This window comes from Stenella coeruleoalba (genome assembly GCF_951394435.1).
Source record: "Stenella coeruleoalba genome assembly, chromosome: 19".
Classification (NCBI taxonomy): Eukaryota; Metazoa; Chordata; class Mammalia; order Artiodactyla; family Delphinidae; genus Stenella; species Stenella coeruleoalba.
In genome coordinates this window covers 51,518,055-51,543,260 of record NC_137165.1, presented here as the reverse complement: position 1 = coordinate 51,543,260, position 25,206 = coordinate 51,518,055, and the positions used below count along the sequence as shown (strand labels likewise).

Below are 25,206 nucleotides of genomic sequence, written 5' to 3'. Positions count from 1 at the left end.
GCTCTGCTTTCATGTGTGAGTGTGTGTGTGTGTGTGTGTGCGTGCGTGCGTGCATGTGTGTGTGTGTGTGTGTAGTGCTCCGTAACAGAAAGGGAGAAGTATGTGCTGAATGAAGGGGCCCCGTCCTGCCTCTTGGCCAGTTTGAGAAACCATATTCCCCGTCGTCTGCCCCACTCTCTGCCACATCCCACCTAGGCCTCTAAGCGCCCAGGCCTGCTTCTCAGGGGATAAACCAACCCGCACCCTCCCGTGTTCCTAATCTAGAAAGCGGCAGCTCGGAGTGTCGGACACGATCACACAGATAGCCAGCGCTCTCGTTGATAATACTGTTTATTGTCCACGGACCGAGCGGTCACTCGAGAATGACACAAGGCATCAGAGACATGCGCTGTCTGCTTGTCGACTTTCAACAACTCTCACGTGTTCCCAGCACAGGAAGGTCTCAGACTTCATATTCCAGCAAAATCACATTGCCCCAAAAGTAAAAAAAAAACAAAAACGAACAAAAAAATCCAAACAAAAACGAACAAGATCAACAAAGCTTTAAATTACGGCGGCAAGTCCGATATTTCTTAATACTTATCAAGCCAAGATTTGGAAATAACTACAATGTAAACTTTATTTTAAATATTTTGAGTTGCTTGCAGAAGTATAGAGGGAGGAAAGAGCAGTGCTTAGAACATAACATATAAATTAAACAATGCTGAATGCAGCCTTCTTAAACTATATATATACGGCAACTATTTACCCTTGAGGGTATCTGAGTGGCTTCTCTCGGCCACCACCAGGTACTTCATCTTGACTTTTTTTTTTTTCTGCTCAGCATGGCTACAAGACGGATGTGCGTAGACTGAATATAAAGGCCATCTTTTAGAACCAACCTACTCAAAGATTCTTTGCCTCGTAATAATTGGAACTGGAGAACAAAAGATGGGAGACAGAAAATCAACGATACTCAAGGAACTGAAGAAAAGGTCTGAAGGAATCACCATCATAGGCTAGCTACCGTGCCATTTCCACTCTGGGTCCACTGCTCCCACGATGCAGAAACCTTTGAAAAAAAAAGGTGCGAGTCTAACCCCTACCAAGGGTAATAAAAAATACAGCACAGGAATGATTACAACTGATGTCAGAAACAAACCAACACATTTAAAAAAATCAGCAGAAACAGGAGTAAATGTTACATATGATAACACCGTACAGGAAGCAGACGGGGGTGGGGTGTTATACTGATTGGAGGGTCTGGTGTTCTCGTATATACTGAAATCACAAGGACTGGTCCATTATGACATCTTACAAACTTTCTATCACTGTACAGCATGAAGACGCCCTTGGAGCGGGCCGGATTCCTGGAGAGTCCCCTAGTCTGCCCTAGAAAGGGAGTCATCAGAATCTGTGCTGACCAGGTCCCGGGTAGGCATGGGGGCTGCATGCCACTGGTGGGGGAGGTCAGGAGTCTTACAGGTGCTTTGGGGTCACCGCAGAATAGAGCAGGCTTAGAAGATGACTTTGGAAGAATTCTGCAGAAGGACCACTCCCAGGCTGACAGACTTCAGTTTCACTGTGTGTGTTTGCATATAGCGTGCATGATAAACTCAGAACAGTTTATCTTTAGAACACAAGTGGGAAGAAAAAGGAGATTATCTTTACTGTTGCTGAGAAATTTCTGCCTCTGCTAACTCCCAGTTTACTGGCATCAGGAAACCACCTTTAGGGAACAGATAGGTTCCCTAGTTCCCTATGAACTTTCTTAACCGAGAGATCTTCGTAATACAAGAAATATAACCAGAGGTGGGTACACTTGTAATTTGGGTTCACATATTCTCTAAAAATTCATCTTTAGAAGAATGTCTCTTAAAGCTGGCCACAGAGTCCTGGAGGCCCAGAAAGCAATGAGAATTCTACGGACGCCACCTCCCTCCCAAATCCGTCCTTCCCTGGGGAGGACTTCATTCTACGCTGCGTTAACTTCACTCTCGGGAACCCCCGCATGGCACAGTGACAGTCAGTGTTTGAGGGAGGTCATACCCTAAACCTCTGGCACCTGCTTGGGGGCCTCTGAGGCGTGTTGGGGGACAGAGCGGGACCCAGCTTTTGATGTCCTCAGGATGTGCAGACGGCACAGCCAGCTCATGCCACCAGCCACACACAACCCCTCGCCAAGCAAATTCGCGCCCCTCCACCTGGATGCCGGAGGCCAGAAAGAGAAAGAGGGAGCGAGGGGCCTCAGCAGCTCAGTAAGGAACTACAAGGGCAGCCAAGCCCCGCCCCCGCAAATGTCTGCCCCAGGGCAGAACGTGGCAGGTTCCGCCAAGGGCTGGGGTGTGTGTTGGGGGCCAGGGATGGGAATCAAAGGACTTGGCTGGAGCTGAAGCTCCTTGTCCCTGCATCGCTACAAGGTCTGGGAGGGAGGCTCCCGATGGAATTCTGCAGATTAATACAATTAACTGGGGCTCCATTAAGAGCAAGCCACCGGTCCAGGGCTGCTCCCAGACACACAGAAGTCACAGGTACTGGGAGTCCGTGGTGGGCATGGGGGAGTCTGCGGGGGTACAGGGCACTTACAAGGGGCAGGGGCTGCCACCCTAGGGCCAGAGGTGGAAGCTGCAGGAACTGAGGGACATGCCCCTCTCAAGAGGAAAGGGACCTGGTAGGCCTGCTACACAGTCTGGCAACGACCCTCAAAAGTTTCTGCAAAATGCACACTTCCAGGCTCTGCCCTGACCAGGCTAGGGGACCCTTAAGTCGCTGCCTGCTCAGCGTTTGTGACAGTGCCAAGGCTGGGCCTGGGAGGGAAGCCCGAGCGTCCTGCCCCTGCCCGCGCTCAAGGATGGGAGACCGAGTTGCGCAGTGTCCAGGCTGGCGGGTGGGGTATGGGACCCACCTCTGCCTCCAGACCCACAACGATGTTGAAAAGGAAAACGGGGGTGGGGAGGAGAATCACACTAATTTAGACCCACTTGGATGACTGTTTTATTCATGCTGTTTCCAGGAAGGGATGTCGGAGCTGGACCAGTCTGAACTCTTGGAGGCTTTCAATTGGCCACAGGGGTGCTGGTGGCCTGCTTACGGGTCCTCGATGTCCAGAAACTCCTGCTTGGGGGGTGCCGCTCCACGGTACCACGCACAGGAGCCGTCGCTTCTCTTGATGCAGGCGAAAAACTTGGCCTGGTGCCCGTTGATGCTCTTCTCCGTGACCCAGTCCATCCAGAGGCACTCGTCCGGAGAGGAGATGTAGCACGGGATCATGGGGCAGCGCGTGATCTAGGAAGGGGGACGCAGAGGTGGATTCAGTCAGGGACCAAGGCCACTCACGGGGGCATCTCCAGAACCTGGCAATGCACCAGGAAGGGAGGGAGCTGGGACTGGAGTCCAGCCCGCTCCATCAGTAGCCTTTCCTGAGCCCCATACTCTCCAAATGGTAGTAGGCAGCCTGCCCAAGGCGGGACAGTACACAGTCTCTGCACCCCCAGCAACTGCGAACACTCCTCCACTTTGGGCCATCTGGTCTACCTTCTCTGAGCATAACAAACTGGCTTCAGCTCAGCCCTGCCCTCCTGGGAGTATAACAATAATAACAATAAAGGGTCTTGAATCTACTGGATAGGTTCAAATCAAATTAAAAGGACGTTGTCTTGCTCCCAAGCACCCATGGGTTTAGAGGGGATCGGCAAGTAGCATTTTGGCAAAAGAAGCTGAGTTCACAGGAAGGTGAACACCTTCAGGCCAAGCAAGGAAAAACGAGGAACTCGCTTCTTAACTTCATGTTGGGCACAGAGGAGTTCGCTGGACCTACGTGTAGCTGTAGGTCGGAATTCACGTTCTGAACGAGCTAAGGACAGGAGGGCCCATCTACCAGGATGGGCAGGAGGGCGGCACAAGCAGCGCCAACCGGCAGAGGCCAATCCCCGCAGCCTCACACAGGGCTGCGCTGGGCCAGCATCTTCGGGACCCAGACTCGCATCCTGTGCTGGGGCTGGGGGAGGGGCAGTGCTGATGTGTTAGGAGACAACAGGATGGGAGCCCGCGGGCCGTGGAGGAGATCTCACCTTCTACGGCTGCTTCGAAGCATTAGCGCCGCTGTAACTGTGTTTGGTGCAACCTCTGGGCCGCTTTAAGAAGAGGGGCTGGGGCTTCAGCACACAGACCCCACATTTACACGGACCCACGCATGGAAATGGCTGGTATGTTGGCAAAAGCATAGCACCCGGGACACTCTTTCACAAGGCACACAATTCTCTGCCCTTGTACATTTGTAGAAAGATACTCCTAGGACCATGTTCTCCCCACGAAACTCCTCCTCCTAGAAGGCTTCCTTCCTAGAAGCCACAGGCCACATGGTCAGATTCCCCTCACCTCCCAAATGTCCCTGGCTGGACATCCTCACTTGTGGGTAGGCCACACCTCCCCAGAGCCCTGGCCTAAGTTGGGACCCCAAGGACTGAGAGGCCCAGGAAAGCCAGGGATCAAATCCCAGCAGTCCACGCACCTGGAGGAGGTGGTGGTGAGGCGGAGCGTGGGAGGAGGTAGTGGCGGCTTACCTTGCACTCACAGCCCATCTGGTACCTGTGGTTCAGGCTCTTCTTCTGGGTGGTGCTCAGGGTGTCCCAGGGCACGATGAAGTCGCAGAGGGTGATGTGCATCTTGCCGTTCCCCTCGGCCTTTCCTGAGTAGACAGGGGTCACCAAGCTCAGGACGAGTCCTGGGTTCTCATCCTTCTCCTGCATTTGGATGTGGCTTGGGCATAGGGAGGGTCAGTTCTGACAGTACCGTGTGCTGTGGGCTCAGTTGTGTCCCCTCCGAAATTCAGATGTTGAAGCCCTTACCCCTAGCACGTCAGGATGTGACTGAATTAGGAAAGAAGGTCTTTCCAGAATTGATTAACATGAGGTCATTAGGGTGAATCCGAATCCAATAGGACTGGTGCCCTTATAAGAGGAAGAGATTAGACACAGACAGACAAAGAGGGACGACCATGTGGGGACACAGGGAGAAAGTGGCCATCCACAAGCCACAGAGAGAGGCCTCAGAAGAAACCAACCCTGCCAACATCTTGATCTTGGACTTCCAGACTCCAGAATTGTGAGAAAATAAATTTCTGTTGTTTAACCAGTCTGTGGTTTTTGTTATAGCAACCCGAGCACACTCATACACCGTGGAATATTTATTCTGAGTATAAAGAGAATGCAAGCTCACTGTAGAAAACTTAGAAAAGGTAGGAAATAATTTTTTAAAAAAATTTATTTATTTATTTATGGCTGTGTTGGGTCTTCGTTGCTGTGCACGGGCTTTCTTCACTGTGGTGCGCAGGCTCCTCGTTCTGGTGGCTTCTCTTGTTGCAGAGCACAGGCTCTAGGCACACAGGCTTCAGTAGTTGCAGCACGCAGGCTCAGTAGTTGTGTCTCACGGGCTCTAGAGCGCAGGCTCCGTAGTTGTGGCATGCGGGCTTAGTTGCTCCACGGCATGTGGGATCTTCCCGGACCAGGGCTCGAACCCGTGTCCCCTGCACTGGCAGGTGGATTCTTAACCATTGCGCCACCAGGGAAGTCCGGTAGGAAATAATTTTTAAAAACTTCTCTCTTTTCATTACCTAGAGCTGAATTTTGATGCATTTCCTTCCAATATTCTTTTATGCACACATATTCACACACACAAGATCATGTTGTACGTAGATTGTATTGTTTCCTGGTTTCTTTCCACCAAATATTTATTCCTAAGCATTTCCTCCATTTGATGTTGAACTTGTAATTCTGGGTTGTTCCGTTATGAACAGTAAAAATAGAATTTTATAAAATCAGAAATCTGCCCTGAATTCCTTTTATTGGGGATGATGAGACGCTGTGGTACCTTAGGCTCCTGACTCAGCCTCCTTCCTCCTTTTGTGAAGAGTTCTCATTGGTGACAGCCCGGGCATTAGCTGAGCAGGAGAAAAAGACAAGCCAGTGTATTCTGGTGACTGACAGAACCTAACGAGGGCCAGGGAGGTCGTCTAAAATCTTGTCCCTCCTGCTACAATGGCACCTTGTCAAGAGGCACAGATACCCAGTGATGACACCAGAGCCTGGCAGAGAGCGACACGCGATTCCCTCAGAGGCAGAGAGGAGCCCCGGGCTGCACCCTGAGCACCTCGGCTTGACAAAGCTGCAATGCATCCGACTTAATGATCTCAGGCATAGCCCTGGCCACGGACAATCTGCTAATAGAAACATAGCTCAGCGAAGCACTGATGCAGCTTGTCGTCAACCGTGCCCTGTCGGGAGGAAGTGAAACAGAAATCTATTGCCAGGGGAAAGATGAGATGGGTTGCCTGAGGCTGCGAGCGGCACCAGTGACATCCTTTGCCACCTGCCCATCCTTTGCTGGGCAGGTGGCAGGAAGCAGTCCCCAGGTATGAATTCTCATGCTCTTACCTCTTCTTTAAACACGCCTCTTACCTTCAGGAGCTCTATTTTTCTTTGTATCTGTTTAGAGTTGTATGACATTCCAGGTAAAGAAACGTATCAAGGAGCAGAATGACTACTGCAGCATTCATTCTGATCCTAATAACTAAAAAAATATACGTCTGAGTGGCCTTAAACTTCAAAAATAGCTATTTTTTTTTCCTAGGCCTGTAGCTACTTTCTATGAGTTCCGAATAGATGAGGAGCAAAATGGACAGATGGCAAGTAACTCCTTCCCACAGCCTGGTTTCTTCTGGCATTTACTACCTTGCCCAGGCTGGTCATTCATCAGAGGCAGGCTGAGTTCTCAGACTGGTCTCTCCCTCCAGACTTCCGGAGCAACTTCCACTGTGTCAAGTGACGGGCACCAATATCCCACTTCACATCGCTCTTTGCCTTTCTTACGTATCTTGTTCCTTAACCAGCTCATAAACACGAAGGGTAAGGGTTGTGTCTTAATCCTTTTTTATCCATAGTTCCTTGCACATAGTAATGGCTCAATAAAAGTCTGCTGACGATGGCGTGGGTATCTGTTCTAACAATGTGCTTCATTATCTATTTCTTGCTGTCTTCCTCTTTAATCTTTTCACCACCAATTCAAACTTCCACAGAGGGCACAGAGATGAAATGGAAATTGTATAGTTTCATTGGTCCCAGTTACTGGGCTCACATGAGCTTTAACTGGTGTAGCATCTCAGAATGTTAAAAGGCGACCCCTTTCAGTAGAGGTAATTAAGACTTGGTTGGGCACGTGAGCATCTGTCTGCCTCGGGAAAAAAGCAAAGTCTTTCTTGGCTACAGAAAAACAGGAATTAATTAAAATTTGTAACTGAGGGTTGTATGTTTATTTTTCCTTCCGGAGGAGAGGACTGTAGAAGAAAATTACAGGGCCGATTCCATAACAGTTCCTGAACACAAGCGTCTCACGGAGCCAACTCAACATGTGAAGTTGAGTCATCAGCCCAGGAGGAGGTGGGCTGCCCCAGGCTGTGTGGTCACTCCTGGGGCTGCAGCCAGCGCTGGCTGAGTGGTTTACTGTGCCCCGTGATTCTTGGTTAGCCCATTCCGACTCCAGGAAAACAAGATCTAGAGTCCGTTCTTTAGAAATTAAACAGATTTGTTCCAGAGCTGTCTCGCTGAGCCAGGGAAGGAAGTCAGATTAGAGAGGTCCCTCTGTAATGGGGTGAGTCAGCCGCCAGTGGAAGTGCCTTTTATTAATCTTATGTTCCACGGCCAGTTAGGGAACTAAAATGTGTCCCATGTCACTTGCTTGCTTCCAATACTAAATGTGAGGTAGTCAGGATGATAGGCACACAGTCACCACATGAATTCCCCTTCAAGTGTTTTTAATTTTTATTATAAGTGGAGCTACAATTTGGATGGTTTCATGTGTAGCAAGCTTCTGAAATGTGTGTGGCAATTACTTGTATAACTGTCTTCTCATTCAGCCTGGGGACAATTGAAAGGGCCTGTGGTAGGAGCAGCACAGGTCACATACATGTTACATGTTAAATAGCACATACGAACGGCTGAGCTTCCGCGTGGGAAAAATATCAATGTTATCACGAGTGACTTGAAATCGTGAGGCTTTCTGCACTTGACTCACGATCCTCCCTTTGGACATGAAGTCCTTCCCTTTCAGAAAAGGGTCTGAGCACAACTGATTTTCCCTCCACGTCCCCCAAAAGAAAGAAAAGCAACCACCAGGAAAACAATCACCACGCGGCCACCACGTGGACCTCCGCTCTTGTCCTGGACCCACCTGCTAAGCAGCCCTGCGGTTTCCTTGCACTCTCGGGGTAAGCGGAACGGGGCAGGACCCAAGCCCCACGCTCCACGGAGACACTGCTGGGGCTCCTGACTGCTGGACATAAGCCATCTCCCCATCCTGCCCCAGGATCCGGCCAAAGGGCCCCATGGTCTGGACCACCCACCTCGTGGAATAAAGGGCGGTGCCCCGCTCCTCAGAATCTCGGGGCAAGAGGCAGGTCTGATTGACTGAGAAGGGCCCCAGGAGATGAAATAATGTCCAGAGGCTACTGACCTCGAGGGAGGTGACCAACCACGGCTGCTGGGGCTCAGCTCTCCTGAGTGTGTGCAGACTGGCTATTTGGCACCTCTGGAACAAATGGTCTGCCTTGACCCAGAGGAGGGCAGGTTCTCAGTCCTGGCTGCACACTGGACTCTCCTAGGGAGCTTTACAAATGCTGATGCCGGGGCCCCACCCCTGGAGATTCTGCTTGAATTGGTCTGGGGTGCCGCCTGGCCATCAGGATTTTTGCAAACTCCCTGTGGAATTCCAACGAGCAGTGCATGTGGAGGACTGCTGGGTTAGGCGTTGGGGCAGTGAGACTTCGAAACCTGGACCAATGATGGAAGAAGCAGAGTGTAACAGACCCAGGGGTCAGGCGGACCAGGGTCTAAATTCCGGCTGCACCATTGCACCACTCCCCGGCAGCGTGACGCTGTCAGGCGTGTGCTGAGAAACGCCTGACCAGCAGCTCTCCTGGGAGGAAAAGCTCTGGTGTGTAGCGTTTGCCCTAATTCTGCGGTGTAAATACTCCCCCTCTGGCCAATTTCAAGCTGCCACCATGACATCAACCGAAGTTTAACAATCGGCTTGAAAGTGAAAGTGGGTTCAGGCACACACCACGGGACCTGGGAACACGGCTCCAGCCTCTACTCCTCAGTTTTCCTCATCTGTAAAATGGGGATAATAGGGGGTAGTGAGGATTAAATGGAACCCACATGGAAAGCATTTGGAGAACATCAGTGCCAGGAAAAGGGCACTCCTATTTCTATTAACAGGGAGCTGGTGAAGCCTGATGTAGAGGCCTTTAAGACAGAGCCTCAGCGTGGGTAAGGATTCAGCTGGGCATGTCTGGAAGCAGGTCCTAGCCCACACTGAGGTCGCTTTTCCACCAGGAGCCGCCCACGACAGGATGCAGGCTCTCCCTCCTTGAATAAGGGCTTCGGCAGCTCTGCAGTTTGGCCAGACAGCCCTTAGAGGGCAGTGTGGAGACTCAGCAGGATGGCTGAGGCTCTCATTTTAAAGGGTGTTAGAGACAAGGACAAAAAAAGGACACAGAAAATTAGAAGCCTTTGATTGGCTGGGGCAATAAGGTCCCTGAACCAGGTGTGTCTCCGCCAGTGCCACTTCCTGTGCTACTGTGATGTCACAGTCAGGTTGTCAGCTCTCTGCATTGTGATTTTTGTCCTCATCCGCTTCTCTCCATTTGATATTATCTTTCCTACTGGAAGAACAGTAGATACTGCAAATGTGAAACGGTGCAGCTGTTTTGTAAAACAGTCTGTCAGTTCCTCAAATGGTGAAACACAGAGTCACCGTAGGTCCTGCAGTTCCACTCCTAAGTGTCTACCCAAGAGAAATGAAAACACACGTCCAGGCAAAAACTTGCACACACATGTTCAGAGCAGCATTGCTCATCATAGACAAAAGGCAGAAACAACCCCAGTGAAATGCTGAATGGGTAGTACATCCATCCAGTGGAATATTATTCAGCCATAAAAAGGAGTGAAGTGCTGATACATGTTATAACATGAACAAAACATTAAAAACTTTAAAAAACATTATGCTGAAAGAAGCCAGACACAAAGGACCATATGTTACATGAGTCCATTCATAAGAAAGTCCAGAGTAAAGAAATCTACAAAGAAAGATTAGCGGTTGCTGCGAGCTGGGGTCAGGGGAGAGTGGGAGTTAGGAAGGTAATAGCTAAAAGGTATAGGGTTTCTTTTTGACTGTGCTGAAGGTTGCACACCTCTGTAAATACACCCAGACCCTTGAATTATACACTTTAAATGGGTGAATTGTATGCTGTGTGAATTATATCTCAATAAAGATGTTAAAAAATAATAGGTGCTCAAAATAAAACATTTAGGAAGTTCAGAAGGGCCTATAAAGGAAGGAAAAAAATCTCCCATTATCCCCAAGGAGAGGGACAAAATTCTTGAGGTATTGACAAAGAAACTCACGGAAGCAGGTGCTGGATGTGAGCATTTTGTGGAAGGGAGGGAGGTACTTGTCCAAGGAGAGATCCCAGAAGCCTCCTTGGCCCCACTGCACCTCCCTCCCTGCAGCACCGCCCTTGCACGGCCAAGGTCAGTACCTTCTCCCGACACTGCATCTTCTGGGTCCTGGCACCTGCTAGGGTCTCTGCCTCTTTGTACCTTTTAAGCATTCACTCACTATTCACATTTCCCCACGTGTGAAACTTATCTTACTTTCTTTAACTTCTTCTCCTGTCCCCCCGCGGGTGGGAACATGGGCTTCCTGACAGCAGGGCCCCAGGATCTCTCTTCCTCAACCCCTGCCATGCCGAGCACAGAGCTAGGCACCTAGGGGCACCCGCTAAACATGCGTTGAAACGTGTGAATAACCGGGACGGAGGAAAATCCCCCAAATCATGGAGATTTGGGTTTGGAATTCATTTTATGATTAAATTGGGATTTGGGGAACAAAATAGGATGTCGGTCTAGGGGAGGTGTCCTGTCTCTTCTTTTTTCTTAAGTTTGTGATCTGACTCCTGCTTTCCCTAGAAGAGGGCAGCGAGTTTCCTTGGCTGACCCAGACAGCACCGGCCAGTATAGGGGCCACCAGCTGCAGATGGCCGTTCACATTTAAATCAACTGCAATGAAGTAAAACGAAAGCCCCAGCCCCTCAGTTGCACCAGCCGCAGCTCAAGCGCTCAGCAGCCGTGTGTGGTCCGTGGCGGCCATACCGGACAGCACGGGCATACAGCCTTTATGGCATCACTGGAGGTTCTGTTAGACCGGGGGGGGGGGGGTCTCAACTCAGGGTGATTCTGCCCCTGCCCCGGGAACATCTGGTGATGTCGGAGACCCCACGACTGGGGGGAGGATGTTACAGCAATCAGTGGGTGGAAGCCAGGGATGTAGCTAAATGTCCTACATGCATAGGAAAAGCCCCCCAACAAAGAATGATCTGGTCTCAAATGTCAATAGCGCTGATTCTGAGGACACCTGCTCTGGACTCTGGGGGGAAGCCTAGGTGGGTGGGCAGAGGAGGCAGTAGAAAGAAGTAAAGGGAAATCATTTTATGTAAGAATAAAAGAGTATAATTTTTAAAAGAGATGCAATGATAAACAAAATGTGGTCTATCCATACAACAGAGTATTATTCGGCCTTAAAAAAGGAGGAAATTCTGACATTTGCTGCAACATGGCTGACCCCTGAGAACACTATGCTCAGTGAAATCAGCCCATCACAAAAGGGCGAACGCTGTAGGATCCCACTTTTATGAGGTCCCTAGAGGAGTCAGATTCACCGAGACAGAAAGCAGAATGGAGATTGCCAGGGCTGGGGCGAGGGGGGCGTTTAACAGGCATGGAGTTTCAGTCTGGGAAGATGAAGGTTCTGGAGACGGATGGTGGTGGTGGTTGTACAACAATGTGAACATGCTTCACGCCACTGAGCTGTACACCTAAGAATGGCTAAAATGGTAAATTTCATGTTATATATATTTTATCACAGTAAAAAAAGAGGGATACGACGAACAAAGCAGCAGGTGAGTAGAGAGCGTAATAATATCCAGAGATTTAATATGAGGTTTCAACTCTCCTTCCCCGCCTCCTGTCCGGGCTTGAGCACTTCCAGCATCTCACCTCTTTGCGTGCACCTGACCTCAAATTTCCTATGAATACCGGTTTACTTTGTTCCTTCCCCTCAAGTCACACTGGTTCCACTAGTCTAACAAGGGGAATGTCTAGGACAGGAGAAAATTCACTAATTCTCTGACGGGAATTAGGCAGGGAATCCCCGAGACTTCTGAATAGCACTGTGTGTATCGTCAGAGCTCTGTTCCACTTTGAGCCGCCCTGCCTCCCCAGCCCTGGACGGTCCCTAGGAACGTTCCATGCCCATATCCACATACACACCTGCAATGAGATACTCCTTCTTTCCTCCAATGTCCAGCGAGACCCCGCACACTGCGGAGGAGGGGGCCGTGTAGATAAACTCTATGTCCTTGTCAGGTCCCTTGAACATCTGGAAAGAGGAGGATGAGAAATGTAAACGAATTGGGCGGCACAGCCACGTTCCCATCCCGAACACGGCGGGGCGCCCCGACCTGCACCCGTGGTACTGCCAACATGGAAAAGGGGATGGAGATGTACCAGTAAGACAGATCAGAAGACGACCATTCCTAATGCACGGGATTCCCTGGAGACACTGATTTACTTCTTAGTGTGGCAGTTGTCACCAGGCTGGGCATGAGACTGTCATCCAGAAGGACCCGCCTCAGATAACACACCTGCTCTCCCTACCACCTGTGAGGTCATCTCAGCATCCCTGGGGAGGGGCTTATGTCTCTCCAGGTGATTCTGACACATCACGGAGTATCACCACTTTGTGTCTTTCCAGGAATTTTACGCACTGGCTACTTGACGAGGACCAGAGCGGAGAGGCGCCTCTCAATTAGGACGTAACTCCTTGGGCAAGTGGAGTTTGACTTTTCAACTTGTGATTTTCTTACAGCCTCTTGGGAACAGACCTGCTGCCCAGGTGAAGGGGTGCATTGTTCCAGTGCCCGGGCAGGAATTGAGAAAGCCACAGCCACAGCCAGGGAGCTCCTGCGGCCCCATCGGGGACAGTGACAGGCGGTGGCCTGAGTGTGGACTGAGAACTGCCCTCCACGCCAGTTTTGGGGGTGCAGGCTGCTGGAAGCCAGGTGAGCAGGGGTGGGGGTAATGGAAAGGGGAGCGCACGCATGCACCAGGACCACACAACAGAGGAGCCTAAACACGGCTGTAGATCACAGACACGCGGGCTCCACGATTCCACACGAACTGCATCAGGACTCTCGCTGTGGCTAAACCGAGATTAATAGCGTTGTTTGGTTTTGGGGGGAAGAGTTTCAACAAGCAAACTCAAATGGAACAGGGTCATCCCAATGTCACGGCGAACCCGCTTTGCAAGAGCTACACCCCAACTCATGCCAAGAAAGGTTATCAATGACGTCTGTCACCAAAGGGCTGAAAGTGCTTCCTTGCTGTCAACACCTGCCTTTTCACGACCCCTCAACGAGGCGTGAGAGCAGAGATAACTGTCCTTCCCGCTTCATAAATAGAGATGTAGGCACTGGGTCACCTCTTTAAATGACATAGGCACAATGATTAAGCATTTCTTTGACCTTCTGGTAACATTTATGTTCTATTTTTTATTTTTGTAACAAAATTAAACATGGATGGCCACAACTACTACCCAGGTTGAAACGCTGTTCCTCCAGCTGGAGCCTAGAATCTTCTTCCCTCTTGTAGACCAAGTTAGTTATTGTCAACATCAGCACTGGTCCTGTCTTCCCAACCTCCCCCCCACGTCCTCCCCTCTCTCCCTCCCTCCCAAATATGGGCTCCTTGCCACATGACCTCGAACACAACCACCATTCTGAAAACCTAACAAATGCCACCACCCCCTCGGTGTGCAGCCCCCAAGCCTTCCGTCCCTCCCCTCCCCTGGCGAAGCATCTTCTCCGTCACCGGCCAGGCTGCCATGTCCATTTCCTTCTCAACTCCCCTCTCTCAGGAAGTCGTCCCAGCACACCTGTCCACAGGAGTCCCCCTCTGTCCAAATCCCCCCTCCTCTTAGAGCATAAAGCTAACCAGGCAGGACTAGAGTCCACCCGCAGTTTGGGGGAATCAGGTCACCTGCTCTCACATTGGTCGTGGGCTCCCAGAGGCGACAGCCAAGTTCCCACTGCCTCTGAACCTGCCATGGAGAGGTGAAGAGGCACTCACAGAACGTTCCACAGATGCTGTGAACTTGGTAACTTAAGGCTGAGGCTCACGAAGATGATGCATTTCTGAAATAACCTAGCTGGTGGGAACAGACCACGCCCACACCACTTCTCAGCGTTTACGGATTAAGGAAAATCAGATCCACTTGTGGCTTGACGCCCTCGTTCCTAGCTGTCTGCCTCAGAGGTGGATGGACCGAGTCCTAGGGACCCAGTGGTGCACTGAGATGGTAGGCCAGCCCCGCCCGGTCCCCGGCCCTGCTCCCAAAGCTCCCAAAGCTCTGCCCAATGGAGCAACGCAGGGACAGTGGCCATTACCTTTATTTGCTTGATCTCATACTGAATCCGTTTGATGGGGTTGCCGTAGATGTCATTCCCGGAGTCCACCTCCTTCTCGCTGACGGCTTTGGCCCTGATCACTGCAAAACAAAGACAGAGAGGTGAGCAGAGTCCCCGAAAGACTGTTCTGGCTCTAAGGAGGGGGCAAGGGGCAGCAGGGAGGTGGGAGGTGAGGGGCAAGATGACCCCAGCCCTGGGTACAGCATCGGACTCCATCCCGAGGGGGAGACCAGGAGTGAAGCTAGAGCCCTCTGTCGACAGGGCGCCAGAGCAGAAGCTCTCGTCCTTCACGACAGGGGGCTGCTGGGGCCGTCACTGATTTGAACAGCAGCTCGCTGTTGATGTCACGCTTGAGTACTCTGGGGCTTTTCTTCTTTCTCTCCAGTGTGTATGTATCTGCGGCTGGGGAAGCAGATAAGCACACTGACTGGTCTGCAGTCCTGATCACGCAGTTAAGGATGGTGAGAGTCCCCACCCCCCATAGCCAACCGGCAATCAGGCTCTCTTGGGCTGAAGGCTGAGGGGGAGTTACCTACCTACGAGGGGCCCCATCACATTTAGGTTGGGGGTCTTCCATCTAAAAGGTCTATCTCGTCAGCCTCCTAATCTGTCCTCAACGTGTCCCTGAGAGATGTCGCAGGGATGATTCTCTGTAATAACACACACTCTATCAGAGGCACGGCAGAGGAAGGTTGAACATTCAAACTGTTGAACGGGGGGAGGAGACATTCGAGAGCAACTCTAGCAGACATAAGGGACAGATGCCGAGGAAAAAGGCCAAACAGAAAGAAGGATGATCCTGGAACGTGACACGAGATGAAGGAGAGGGGAAGAGGTCAGGCTGGGAAGGTTCCGGAATGTTCCCTGGGGCCTGAGGCTGCTCGAGAGCCATGCACCCCAGGGCTTCCTAGTAGCAATTAAGCCCAGACTCTGCTCCGACCCATAACCTGACGGGGCGCGGATCAGCAGTTCACCCTGTCACGGGCAGAGCCCTCCCTTTTTTCATTTCGAGGCTTATCAGCTGGTGGCACGGCCTGTTTTAATGGCTTTAAAAGCTTTGTCCTGGGCTTCCCTGGCACAGCGGTTGAGAGTCCGCCTGCCGATGCAGGGGACGCGGGTTTGTGCCCCGGTCTGGGAAGATCCCACATGCCACGGAGCGGCTGGGCCCGTGAGCCATGGCCGCTGAGCCTGCGTGTCCGGAGCCTGTGCTGCGCAACGGGAGAGGCCACAACAGTGAGAGGCCCGCGTACCGCAAAAAAAACAACAACACCAAAACAGCTTTGTCCTCCAAGATTCGGCTGTTCAGGGTCATGCTGGATGAGGGTCACGTGAGTGTGGGTGTGAGCAAAATAAAGAAACAAGGAGCAGACAGGCTCAGAGGCACCTCCCACCTCCACTCCCCAATGGGCAGCTGGAATCTCAGAGCCCCCAGGCAGGGCTGTCTTTTCCCATAGAGCAGGGAGGCCCAGGCACGCGGATCCCCATCTGTGCCCATCCCCCTGGACCCTTGAAATGCGCTGTGGATCCCAGCCTGGCACCAGAGCCCCACGCCACAGCCCCAGCGCCCCACCCAGGCCCAAACCCATCCTTATTTTTCCTTCTGTCGGCGCTGAGTCATGACTGGCCAAGGCCACAGGTTCCTGTTTCCCAGGCTGAGCCTGGCCCCAACCTACAAAGCCACATCTAGGAAATGCCACCCTAGAACAGAGGGCCTTGCCCTTGGTAGCTGGTCAACCTGATCCCAGCGTCTCCTCCCACCCCCCACCCATCCTCCCTCCGCAGCACATGTTATCTTTTCTCAGTCACGTCCCGTGCAGTTCTAACATCTTTTTCGGCCGCACACTGCCCTCGTCTAAAACAGAAGACCCTGTGCAGCCTGGCGCCAGCCAGTGACTATTTCGGCTGCCGTGGTGGTCCCCCACTCTTGCTGTTCCGCCAGTCCATAATACTCCCTGAATCTGAACCTGCTCAGGGGTGTCCATACCTCTAGACAGGCAAGTTTCTTCTGCCTTGAATGCCATCTCCCTCTCTCTGCTTGGAGAACGTCCATTCATCCTTCAAGACCCAGCTGAAATAGCCCTTCCCCATCTTCCCTCAGGGAAATCCTGTCCTCCCGCAGCACTTGGTATATTCCGCAACTCTCATCCACTCTGCTGTAAACATCTGTACCCATCTGCTCAGGGCCCTGGGAGCTTCTAACAGACAGAAGCTATGCTCTAACCACAGAACAGTTAGGGCTCACTATTTGCTGAGCTGACCCTGAGATACTTGGACGGCAGCACAGGTTAGGTTTGTCTTGGTCCCTCTTACGACCTGCCTCATCTATACCTTATTGCAATGCTGCACAGAAAGGTGTTTATGCAAATCAGTAAACATCAGGTTAGTCCTGTCCTAAGTTTGCTCTTCCGTGGCATCATCCTCAGCTCATGACATCAAATGAACCAGGAACATCCAAAGGAGATGACAGTTCTAAAAGGAGCAGTGCTGCCAGATTTTACTATGGTACGCCTAGCTCTGCATTGCTTTTACTATGGTGCGCCTAGTTCTGCATTGCTGTTACTATGGTGCGCCTAGTTCTGCATTGCTGTTACTATGGTGCGCCTAGTTCTGCATTGCTGTTACTATGGTGCGCCTAGTTCTGCATTGCTGTTACTATGGTGCGCCTAGTTCTGCATTGCTTTTACTATGGTGCGCCTAATTCTGCATTGCTTTTACTATGGTGCGCCTAATTCTGCATTGCTTTTACTATGGTGCGCCTAGTTCTGCATGTTTTTTGGAACTTTTTGGCACTGCTTTTCAGAGGTCCAGCACACTGCACAATGCTTACTGCATTATAGGTGTTCAATAAACACACTGCTGGCCATTAGAAAATAAGCAAAACTCAAAACTACAATGAGGTACCACTGCACATCAGTCAGAATGGCCATCATTAAAAAGTCTACAAATAACAAATGCTGGAGAGGGTGTGGCGAAAAGGGAACCCCCCTACACTGTTGGTGGGAATGTAAATTGGCGCAGCCACCATGGAGAACAGTATGGAGATTCCTCAAAAACTAAAAATAGGGCTTCCCTGGTGGCACAGTGGTTGAGATCCGCCTGCCAATGCAGGGGACACGGGTTCGTGCCCCGGTCCGGGGAGATCCCACATGCCATGGAGCGGCTGGGCCCGTGAGCCATGGCCTCTGAACCTGCGTGTCTGGAGTCTGTGCTCCGCAGCGGGAGAGGCCACAACAGTGAGAGGCCCGCGTACCGCAAAAAAAATCCCAAAAAACCAAAAACTAAAAATAGAGTTGCCATATGATTGAGCAATCCCACTCCTGGGCATATATCTGGAGAAAACTATAATTCAAAAAGATACAAGTACCCCTGGGCTTCCCTGGTGGCACAGTAGTTAAGAATCCGCCTGTCAATGCAGGGGACACGGGTTCGAGCCCTGGTCCAGGAAGATCCCACATGCCACGGAGCAACTAAACCCATGTGCCACAACTACTGACCCTGTGCTCTAGAGCCCATGAGCCACAACTACTGAGCCTGAGTGCCACAACTACTGAAGCCCACACACCTAGAGCCTGTGCTCTGCAACAAGAGAAGCCACCCAATAAGAAGCCCACGCACCACAATGAAGAGAAGCCCCCACTAGCTGCAACTAGAGAAAAGCTCACGTGCAGCAACAAGGACCCAATGCAGCCAAAAAAACAAACAAACAAACAAACGATGAAAGCAGCTTTATATTCATAGTAGCACTATTCACAACAGCCAAGACATGGAAACAATCTGAATGTCCATCGACAGATGAATGGATAAAGAAGATGTGGTACATATATACAATGGAGTACTACTCAGCCATTAAAAAGAATGAAGCAATGCCATCTGCAGCAACATGGATAGACCTAAAGATGATCATACTAAGCGAAGTAAGTCAGACAGAGAAAGACAAACACCATATGATATCACTTATATGTGGAATCTAAAATATGACACAAATGAACATATCTATGAAACAGAAACAGACTCGCAGACATAGAGAACAGACTTGTGGTTGCCAAGGGGGAGGTGGGGAGGGATTGGGAGGTTGGGATTAGCAGATGCAAACTATTATATACAGGATGGATAAACAACAAGGTCCTACTGTAGAGCACAGGGAAGTATATTCCATATCCTGTGATAAATCATAATGGAAAAAAATATGAAAAATAATATATATATATAACTGAATCACTTTGTTGTACAGCAGAAATTAGCAACATTGTAAATCAACTATACTTCAATAAAATTAAAAAAAAAAAAAAAAAGAAAAGAAGCAAAAACTACTCCCCAACGGCCAAGAGACTCCATTCCATTCCACACATCAAGGTCCATGCATTTTTCTCTTATAAAAGCTCCTAAGCCTCCCAGGCAGTCTGAGTTCTTAATTGAAAGGGGGCAGCAGCGGGGCTCCATCCTGCTGTAGCCCCTCCCTGCTGTGTAGCCTCAGGGAAGTTCCCTGACCTCCCTGGGACTCAGCTGCTCACATCGGAAATGGAGACACCGCCGCCAGTATCTGCACACCATCAAGGTGTGGGAGAACTAAGAGATGGGGGGCACGTGATGCGGTGCCTGACACACGATGCAGGTGTAGCTCAGGACAGAACAAACACAGCACCTCGGGGACTTCCCTGGTGGCGCAGTGGTTGAGAATCCACCTGCCAACGCAGGGGACATGGGTTCGATCCCTTGTCCGGGAAGACCCCACGTGCCACGGAGCAACTAAGCCCGTGCGCCACAACTACTGAGCCCACATGCCACAACTACTGAAGCCAGCGCGCCTAGAGCCCGTGCTCCGCAACAAGAGAAACCACTGCAGTGGGAAGCCTGTGCACTGCATCGAAGATCAGCCCCTGCTCACCACAAATAGAGAAAGCCCTCGTGCAGCAACAAAGACCCAATGCAGCCAAAAATAAATGAATAAACAAAAAAAAAAAAAAAAAGAGAGAGAAATGGAAGGAAAGAAAGTGAAGCAAGAGAGAAAAGAAAGCCCAGTTCTATGGAAACCTTCCCCAAAGTGTCAACACCCTCCAACCACGAAAGAGAGATGCTGGGCACACACCTGTCCACGTAAGTGCGAGGGATCCACAGCGCTGAGCTGCTCAGGGCAGCAGGTACCATCTGGGCTCAGCACCACTCTGCATGGGGTGGGGGGGGAGGACACAGGCAAAGCATTGGCTGATGAATTGATCACAGCCAGAGGTTCCCACAGGCAAGTTACAGATAGGAGACCTGAGGGGCCCCACAGGGGAGGGAGGGCGGGGCAGCAGCGCACAGTGGACCCCAGCCAACTCGGCTGCGGACATCCCGACCCTCGGCTTTCTGCCCCCGGCACGAGCCAGAGTGGGGACTGTCTTCCATGCCAAGCTCAGAGTTCCGAGTTGGACTGTCTTTTAAGTATAAATCCAAAAAGCATGGGCCCCCCTCCTGTTGCCCAAAGGGAAAAAGGGGTAAAGTGTGGAAAGGTCTTCAGTAACAGTCCCTGCCTTCGAGGAGATCCAACACAGGCAGGAAGATAGATGATGGACAGGAAAACCAAGACGCACACTCTTTCCAACTGCCAGTGGCGGACAGAGGCGGCGGCAAGAAGAGCTTTCCAGAAATGTGTTCCCTGCACCTAGCACAATGGGCATAACCCTGAGCTCCAGACTGGAGGCCACTCCAAGTGAGGGATGGGCCTCTCTGAGTCCCAGGCCATTTAAAGGACAGGGCTGGGGAGAAGCAAAGAGACCCAAAGAATCTGGGAAGAAGTTAAAATGGAGGCATGGACTCATGTTTACCAAACACCTACTGCATGCTGGGCCTGGTGTTTGGCCCTGGGTTGGGGGATCAGTCTAGGTCCTGTCCACCCCCCGAGTGAGCAGCTCTGCTCCACCATCCTGCCCCTGGGGAACCAGAGGCAGCAGTAGGAGGCAGAGTCTTTATAAAGATTCCTGTTCTAACCGCTTTGGACGCAAAAATGATGGCCTCTCCCTGGGCTGCTCAGATTTTTTCTTCTTTCTCTTCTGCCGTTAACACAACATCTGGGTTTGAGATCAAGGGTGATACACTGGCTGATGAATTCACTGCCAGATGTTGGCTACTGGAATGCACAGCCGTGGACTTAATTCAAAGCACAGGCAACCGCAGAGCCCCTGCCCCCACCCCTCAGGCTGTGGACACCACATGACGTCACTTCCCCCCACTAGGAGCCTGCAAAAACAATCCCTAGTCCACCCAGCCAGATTTGGGATGGAAAAGAACGGGGTGGGTGGAAAGTCAAGGTTGCGGACGACGATCCAAAGAACACAGGCTATGTTCAGACTCCGAGAGATGACAACAGCCCAGGCGAAACCAACGGAGGCCAGACTGTGCCGCTGCCCTGGGGCGAGGGGACAGGGAGGAGGCTGGCAGGAAACCTTGGGTGTCCCCAGCATACCCTGTGGCCAGGGCCGGTCCAGAGGAGCAGCACACTCGACCAGCCCAGGCCGATTTATGTCTCTCCCACACCCTGCCAACGTCTCAGTCCTCATGTGTCGGCAGACCTTATCGGGGAAGCCATGGAGATGAACAACAAGCCAAGGACATAGTCTATGGGGGAGCCAGGCCCCGAAAGAGAACTGCCTGTCAGAAGTTCATTTATTTCACACTGAAATAAACTGAATTATCCTGACTGTCTTCCCACGGGCCCAACTTCTCTCCAGAGGAATGCCAGATGCTACACGTGCGAATGTATCCTGTAGGACCTTTCCCAACGGGGCTACGCTGCTCGGCGTGGGCTCCCGACCCCAGAGCACGGTAATACTGCGGATGTCAGGACTCTGATTTTTAGACATTCACGGCCTTGCACCAACACACTCAACACCCCAGAATCCCCAGACCCCAGAGCCTGCCCAGGCAGAGCTTCCGGCGCAGGGAAAAATCACGGGCCTGCCTGCAACAGGTGCGGGAATCTCCAGGATTCGGAAAAACATCTAAATACAAGGTCAAAACCCTGACCCGGGCTTCCCTGGTGGTGCAGTGGTTGAGAGTCCGCCTGCCGATGCAGGGGACACGGGTTCGTGCCCCGGTCTGGGAAGATCCCACATGCCGCGGAGCGGCTGGGCCCGTGAGCCATGGCCGCTGAGCCTGCGCGTCCAGACCCTGCGCCCTGCAACGGGAGAGGCCACAACAGTGAGAGGCCCACATACCGCGAAAAAAAAAAAACAAAAAAACCCTGAACCATCTGAGTCTTATGTGTCTACACTGACTCAGGGCAGCAAGGGTGCCGCAGCAGCAGCAGAGGCCACCGTCACCTCCCCGCCCACCGACTGCAGCCTCCAGCTCAGATCTGGAAGGGGCGCCCAGCGAGACAGGCATTAACACGGACCTCGCCGCCCTACTCTTCAGTCTTGGTCGCAGCCTCGTGGAAGACGCCCAGTGGTCCCTCCGGTGAGGCGCACACGGTCTCAAAGCCATCCGCTGTGCGGGAGAGGTCAGGGGCTTTCGACTGGCCGGCACATTTGCCAAAGACCCTACTGGCCCCAATCAAGAGTGGGTGGGGGCCGCTCTGCTGCTGTGCCTGGAACGCGAGCCCTGGTTTGAGAGTAGAGGGTCACTTGGTCCGTTTCCTTGTCTCTGGGAAAAACTACACACCAACCATTTCAGAGGAACTCAGAAAGCAACGATTTTGTCCCACACAAGACCCAGCCCCCACTTACTCCAGGCCACGCTTCGGACCCCCAGCTCTCCAGGTGTGCTCTGCACTGCTGGGGTATTTGGGGAGGGCTGGAGGGTTCCACACTCTTGTCCACACTCTCCAGAGAAGGGACAGCACGAGGGTAGACATCTACACCCTCAAATCACAGAGCTACCAAAGTCCTCGCTTAATGCCTGCAGCTACATCCCGAGGCTGCCTCTTGGGATGAGTCTCTTGTCCCTTTAGGGTGGACACAGTGACACTGTATGGCTGGTTGACCTGGCGGAGGCCCCTTAACCTTTGAATTTTGATGAACTTGCCCCAAGTCCCAGTGGAGGGTGGACTGGGCTGCCTGCATCCTGGCCACCACTAGCCCTTAAGGGTGGAGTCAGAAATGAGGGGCGCCCCGCTTCCTGTGCCCACACCCCAGACACACAGCCTGCTGCTCTGCCCCACGAAAGCTGTAATGAAGTGATCATGCTTTTCAGAGCCCTGCTCTGGATTACTGAGGGATGCCTAACTGCTTACAAGTAACTAAACCATCTCAGTGGGCTGTGGGGAGCATGATAAAGACACTGTGAGCCTTTGCAGTGGGCTGCATCCGCTTCTTTGGGGTGGGGGCAGACCGCACCAGCTACAGGGCCAGGGGGTGGGTGGATGATGATTTAGAAAGAGGGTCGTGCTCACATGGACTGCAGACCGCTGGGACTCCCCAGGTTTCGGGGCCACGCCCCCCCCCCCCAACAGAACGGCACGTGGAAACGGGATGTGGCCGAGCAGCCTGGGAGATGTCACAAGGAATGCATGGCGTCAGCGCTGGCCTGGTGCCCAGAAGGCCGTGGGAGCATCTAGCCCCACCTGCCCCTCTGGCCTCACGGTGCACCCAGCCTTCACCTTTCCAGCTGCCCCATGGTGGACATGGCCCCGGGGGCTCTCCCCAAGCACTCAGCTCTGCCTTCCCTGGCCTCAATGCCAGGCCCCGTTCAGCCAGGGGTGGAGCAGACCTCCTCCAAATTCGCTGCTTTCAGGGAAATGAAGTAATTAAAAACAGCCCTGTGATGATGCAGGGAACCGAGGGCTTCTTCCATCCCTGGAGCAGCTGTGAGAGACCAGACCCACCCCCAGGTCCCCCAAACCTCCCCAACCCCAGGGGCCAACAGATGTCCGCGGCAGGGCTGTGGTGTCCAGTGTGAGGGCAAGACTTGGCCAGCATGACTCAGGCCAGGGTCAAAAACGCCTGGAATGACAACTGCTCAGAGCAGATGTTTTTTCAGGAGTTGAGGGTGGGGCAGGGAGAGTGACGGGTGCAGGACAGACAACAGGAAACAGCAGTACAGCCCCAGCCCTGGTCCACGCTGCCCATGAGCCCAGTACCTGGGGATCTGCCAGGCCTGCCCAGGGCTGTTCAAGATTCTAGCACGTACACGTGAGCCGTTGTCCACTGGATGCCCCGTCTCCATGGAGACCAGCTCTCCCATCTCCATTTCCTGTCCCTTTGCTTTGGCTCCCCTTGGGAGCAGCAGGGAAGCATCTCTAAAAGCGCCTTGGTGATGCAGAGAGAAGCTGCAGCACTCACCGCCCAGCTTCCACGCTGCCCTCCCGACCCCCCAGGACCCAGATAGGACCCCTGACTCAAGCCCTGCCACCTTTCCCCCCTTTTCCCTGCGGGCCCAGCAGGATCTCATGCCAGAGGCCTTGGTCACGGTCTCCGAAGCCTTGGGCTCGGGCCCTTCCCATTCACGTGCTGCTGAATCATTTGAAAAAAATGCATCCCGCTCCTGGGAGGATTTGCTGAGAACAGTGCGGCTTTGTGGAGGGAACTGCTGCTCTGCACTTTCTCCGCCAAGACCCCAAGAAGGAGCCAAGCTCAGTCCTGCAAGCCCAAGCCTAGAGCCCGGAGCGGGGGCAGGGGCAGGAGCAGGCGGGGCAGGGGGCGGGGGGGGGGGGCAGGGAGAGATGCTGAGAGGATTCCCGCCCCCTCCCGCAACCCCCCAGCGATCCCTCCCCACCCACAGGCTGAGGAAGGGGCTGGACGGACAGCTAAGAAGTGAGGGGCAGCAGACAAGGGTCCTGTCCTCACGCTGCTGCTGGTGGGCCGTGACCTCGGGCAGGTCTCCCCTTCTAGGTTGCCTCGTTTTGGGGAGTGAACACTCGAGTGCCGGGCCTGTGGCTCAGGCCCCCGTCCGCATGGACAGAGCAGCAGCAGTGGCCCTGGCGTGGGACGTTGAGGCATGTGGTCTGTGGGCCGACTCCAATCCACGGCATTTCTCAGGAGCCAGGAGCAGCGATGGAAAGGCTGGAACCCCAGAGCCACCCTCCCAGCTGCCAGTGTGGAGGGAAGCTGGGTGCGCAGGCCGGGCAGTTCACGCCCCCTCTCCTCGGCTAGCTGTCGTTAGCTTAGCAAGTAAGAGCCCAGGTGGCAGCCCAGCTGCCCCTCGGAGCGGGTGGTGTGTGGTGTGCAGTCCACCCAGCCTCCCGTCTCCAGCCAGGACGAGGGTGGGCTGCACTCCGCCATCAGCTCTTAATCATGTCTCCATCACGTGGAGGCAAGAAGCTGCCCGCACCTCAAGGCTTCAAAGAGGGTCCCCTGCCCTCCATCCCAACTTGAAAAACCTATTTTCGCATTATTTTCCATTTCTGAGATTCTGGATGTCCTCATACCCACTACAACCTCACACCTGGCAGTGTGGAGGGGGGTGGACAGGCATAAGGACCCTCAGAGCAGCACACGTGGAACGCGGGGTCACATCCAAACCGAGGGTGCCCGCCGGCCCCTCCAGGGCTGGAGCAGCCACACTGTTGAGGGAGAACTTCTGTCCCTGCTTCCGAAGTGTCCTGGTCCTTGTCGGCCACTGCTGGCCCGCACCTGCCTGTGGACAGCGGACCTCGCAGCAGGTACCACCGGCGCCGTCTTCCGCCTATGGATACCTTGGGCAAACGGAGGGCCTGTCCACCAGCAGGCCAGCCACGG

The 25,206-nt window shown here is 52.7% G+C and overlaps 1 protein-coding gene across 3 annotated transcripts in view; it reads right to left on the bottom strand.

Annotated features, from left to right (window-relative positions):
* Window positions 1–312: 312 nt before the first annotated feature.
* The window catches only part of TIMP2 (TIMP metallopeptidase inhibitor 2), a 50,902-nt gene continuing 26,008 nt past the window's right edge, over window positions 313–25,206 (bottom strand). Inside the window, exons 1-6 of one of the 3 annotated variants that reach the window (XM_079904581.1) lie at window positions 15,529–15,841; window positions 15,091–15,204; window positions 14,534–14,634; window positions 12,360–12,468; window positions 4,542–4,666; window positions 313–3,264 (exon numbers count right to left, since the gene is read on the bottom strand). In XM_079904581.1, the coding sequence (XP_079760707.1) occupies window positions 3,067–3,264; window positions 4,542–4,666; window positions 12,360–12,468; window positions 14,534–14,634; window positions 15,091–15,106 (549 nt within the window). In that variant the 5' untranslated portion in view covers window positions 15,107–15,204; window positions 15,529–15,841 and the 3' untranslated portion in view covers window positions 313–3,066. Of the gene's footprint in view, window positions 3,265–4,541; window positions 4,667–12,359; window positions 12,469–14,533; window positions 14,635–15,090; window positions 15,255–15,528; window positions 15,842–25,206 lie in introns of those variants that run through there. The other 2 variants (XM_079904580.1, XM_079904579.1) reach the window with 2 other exon arrangements.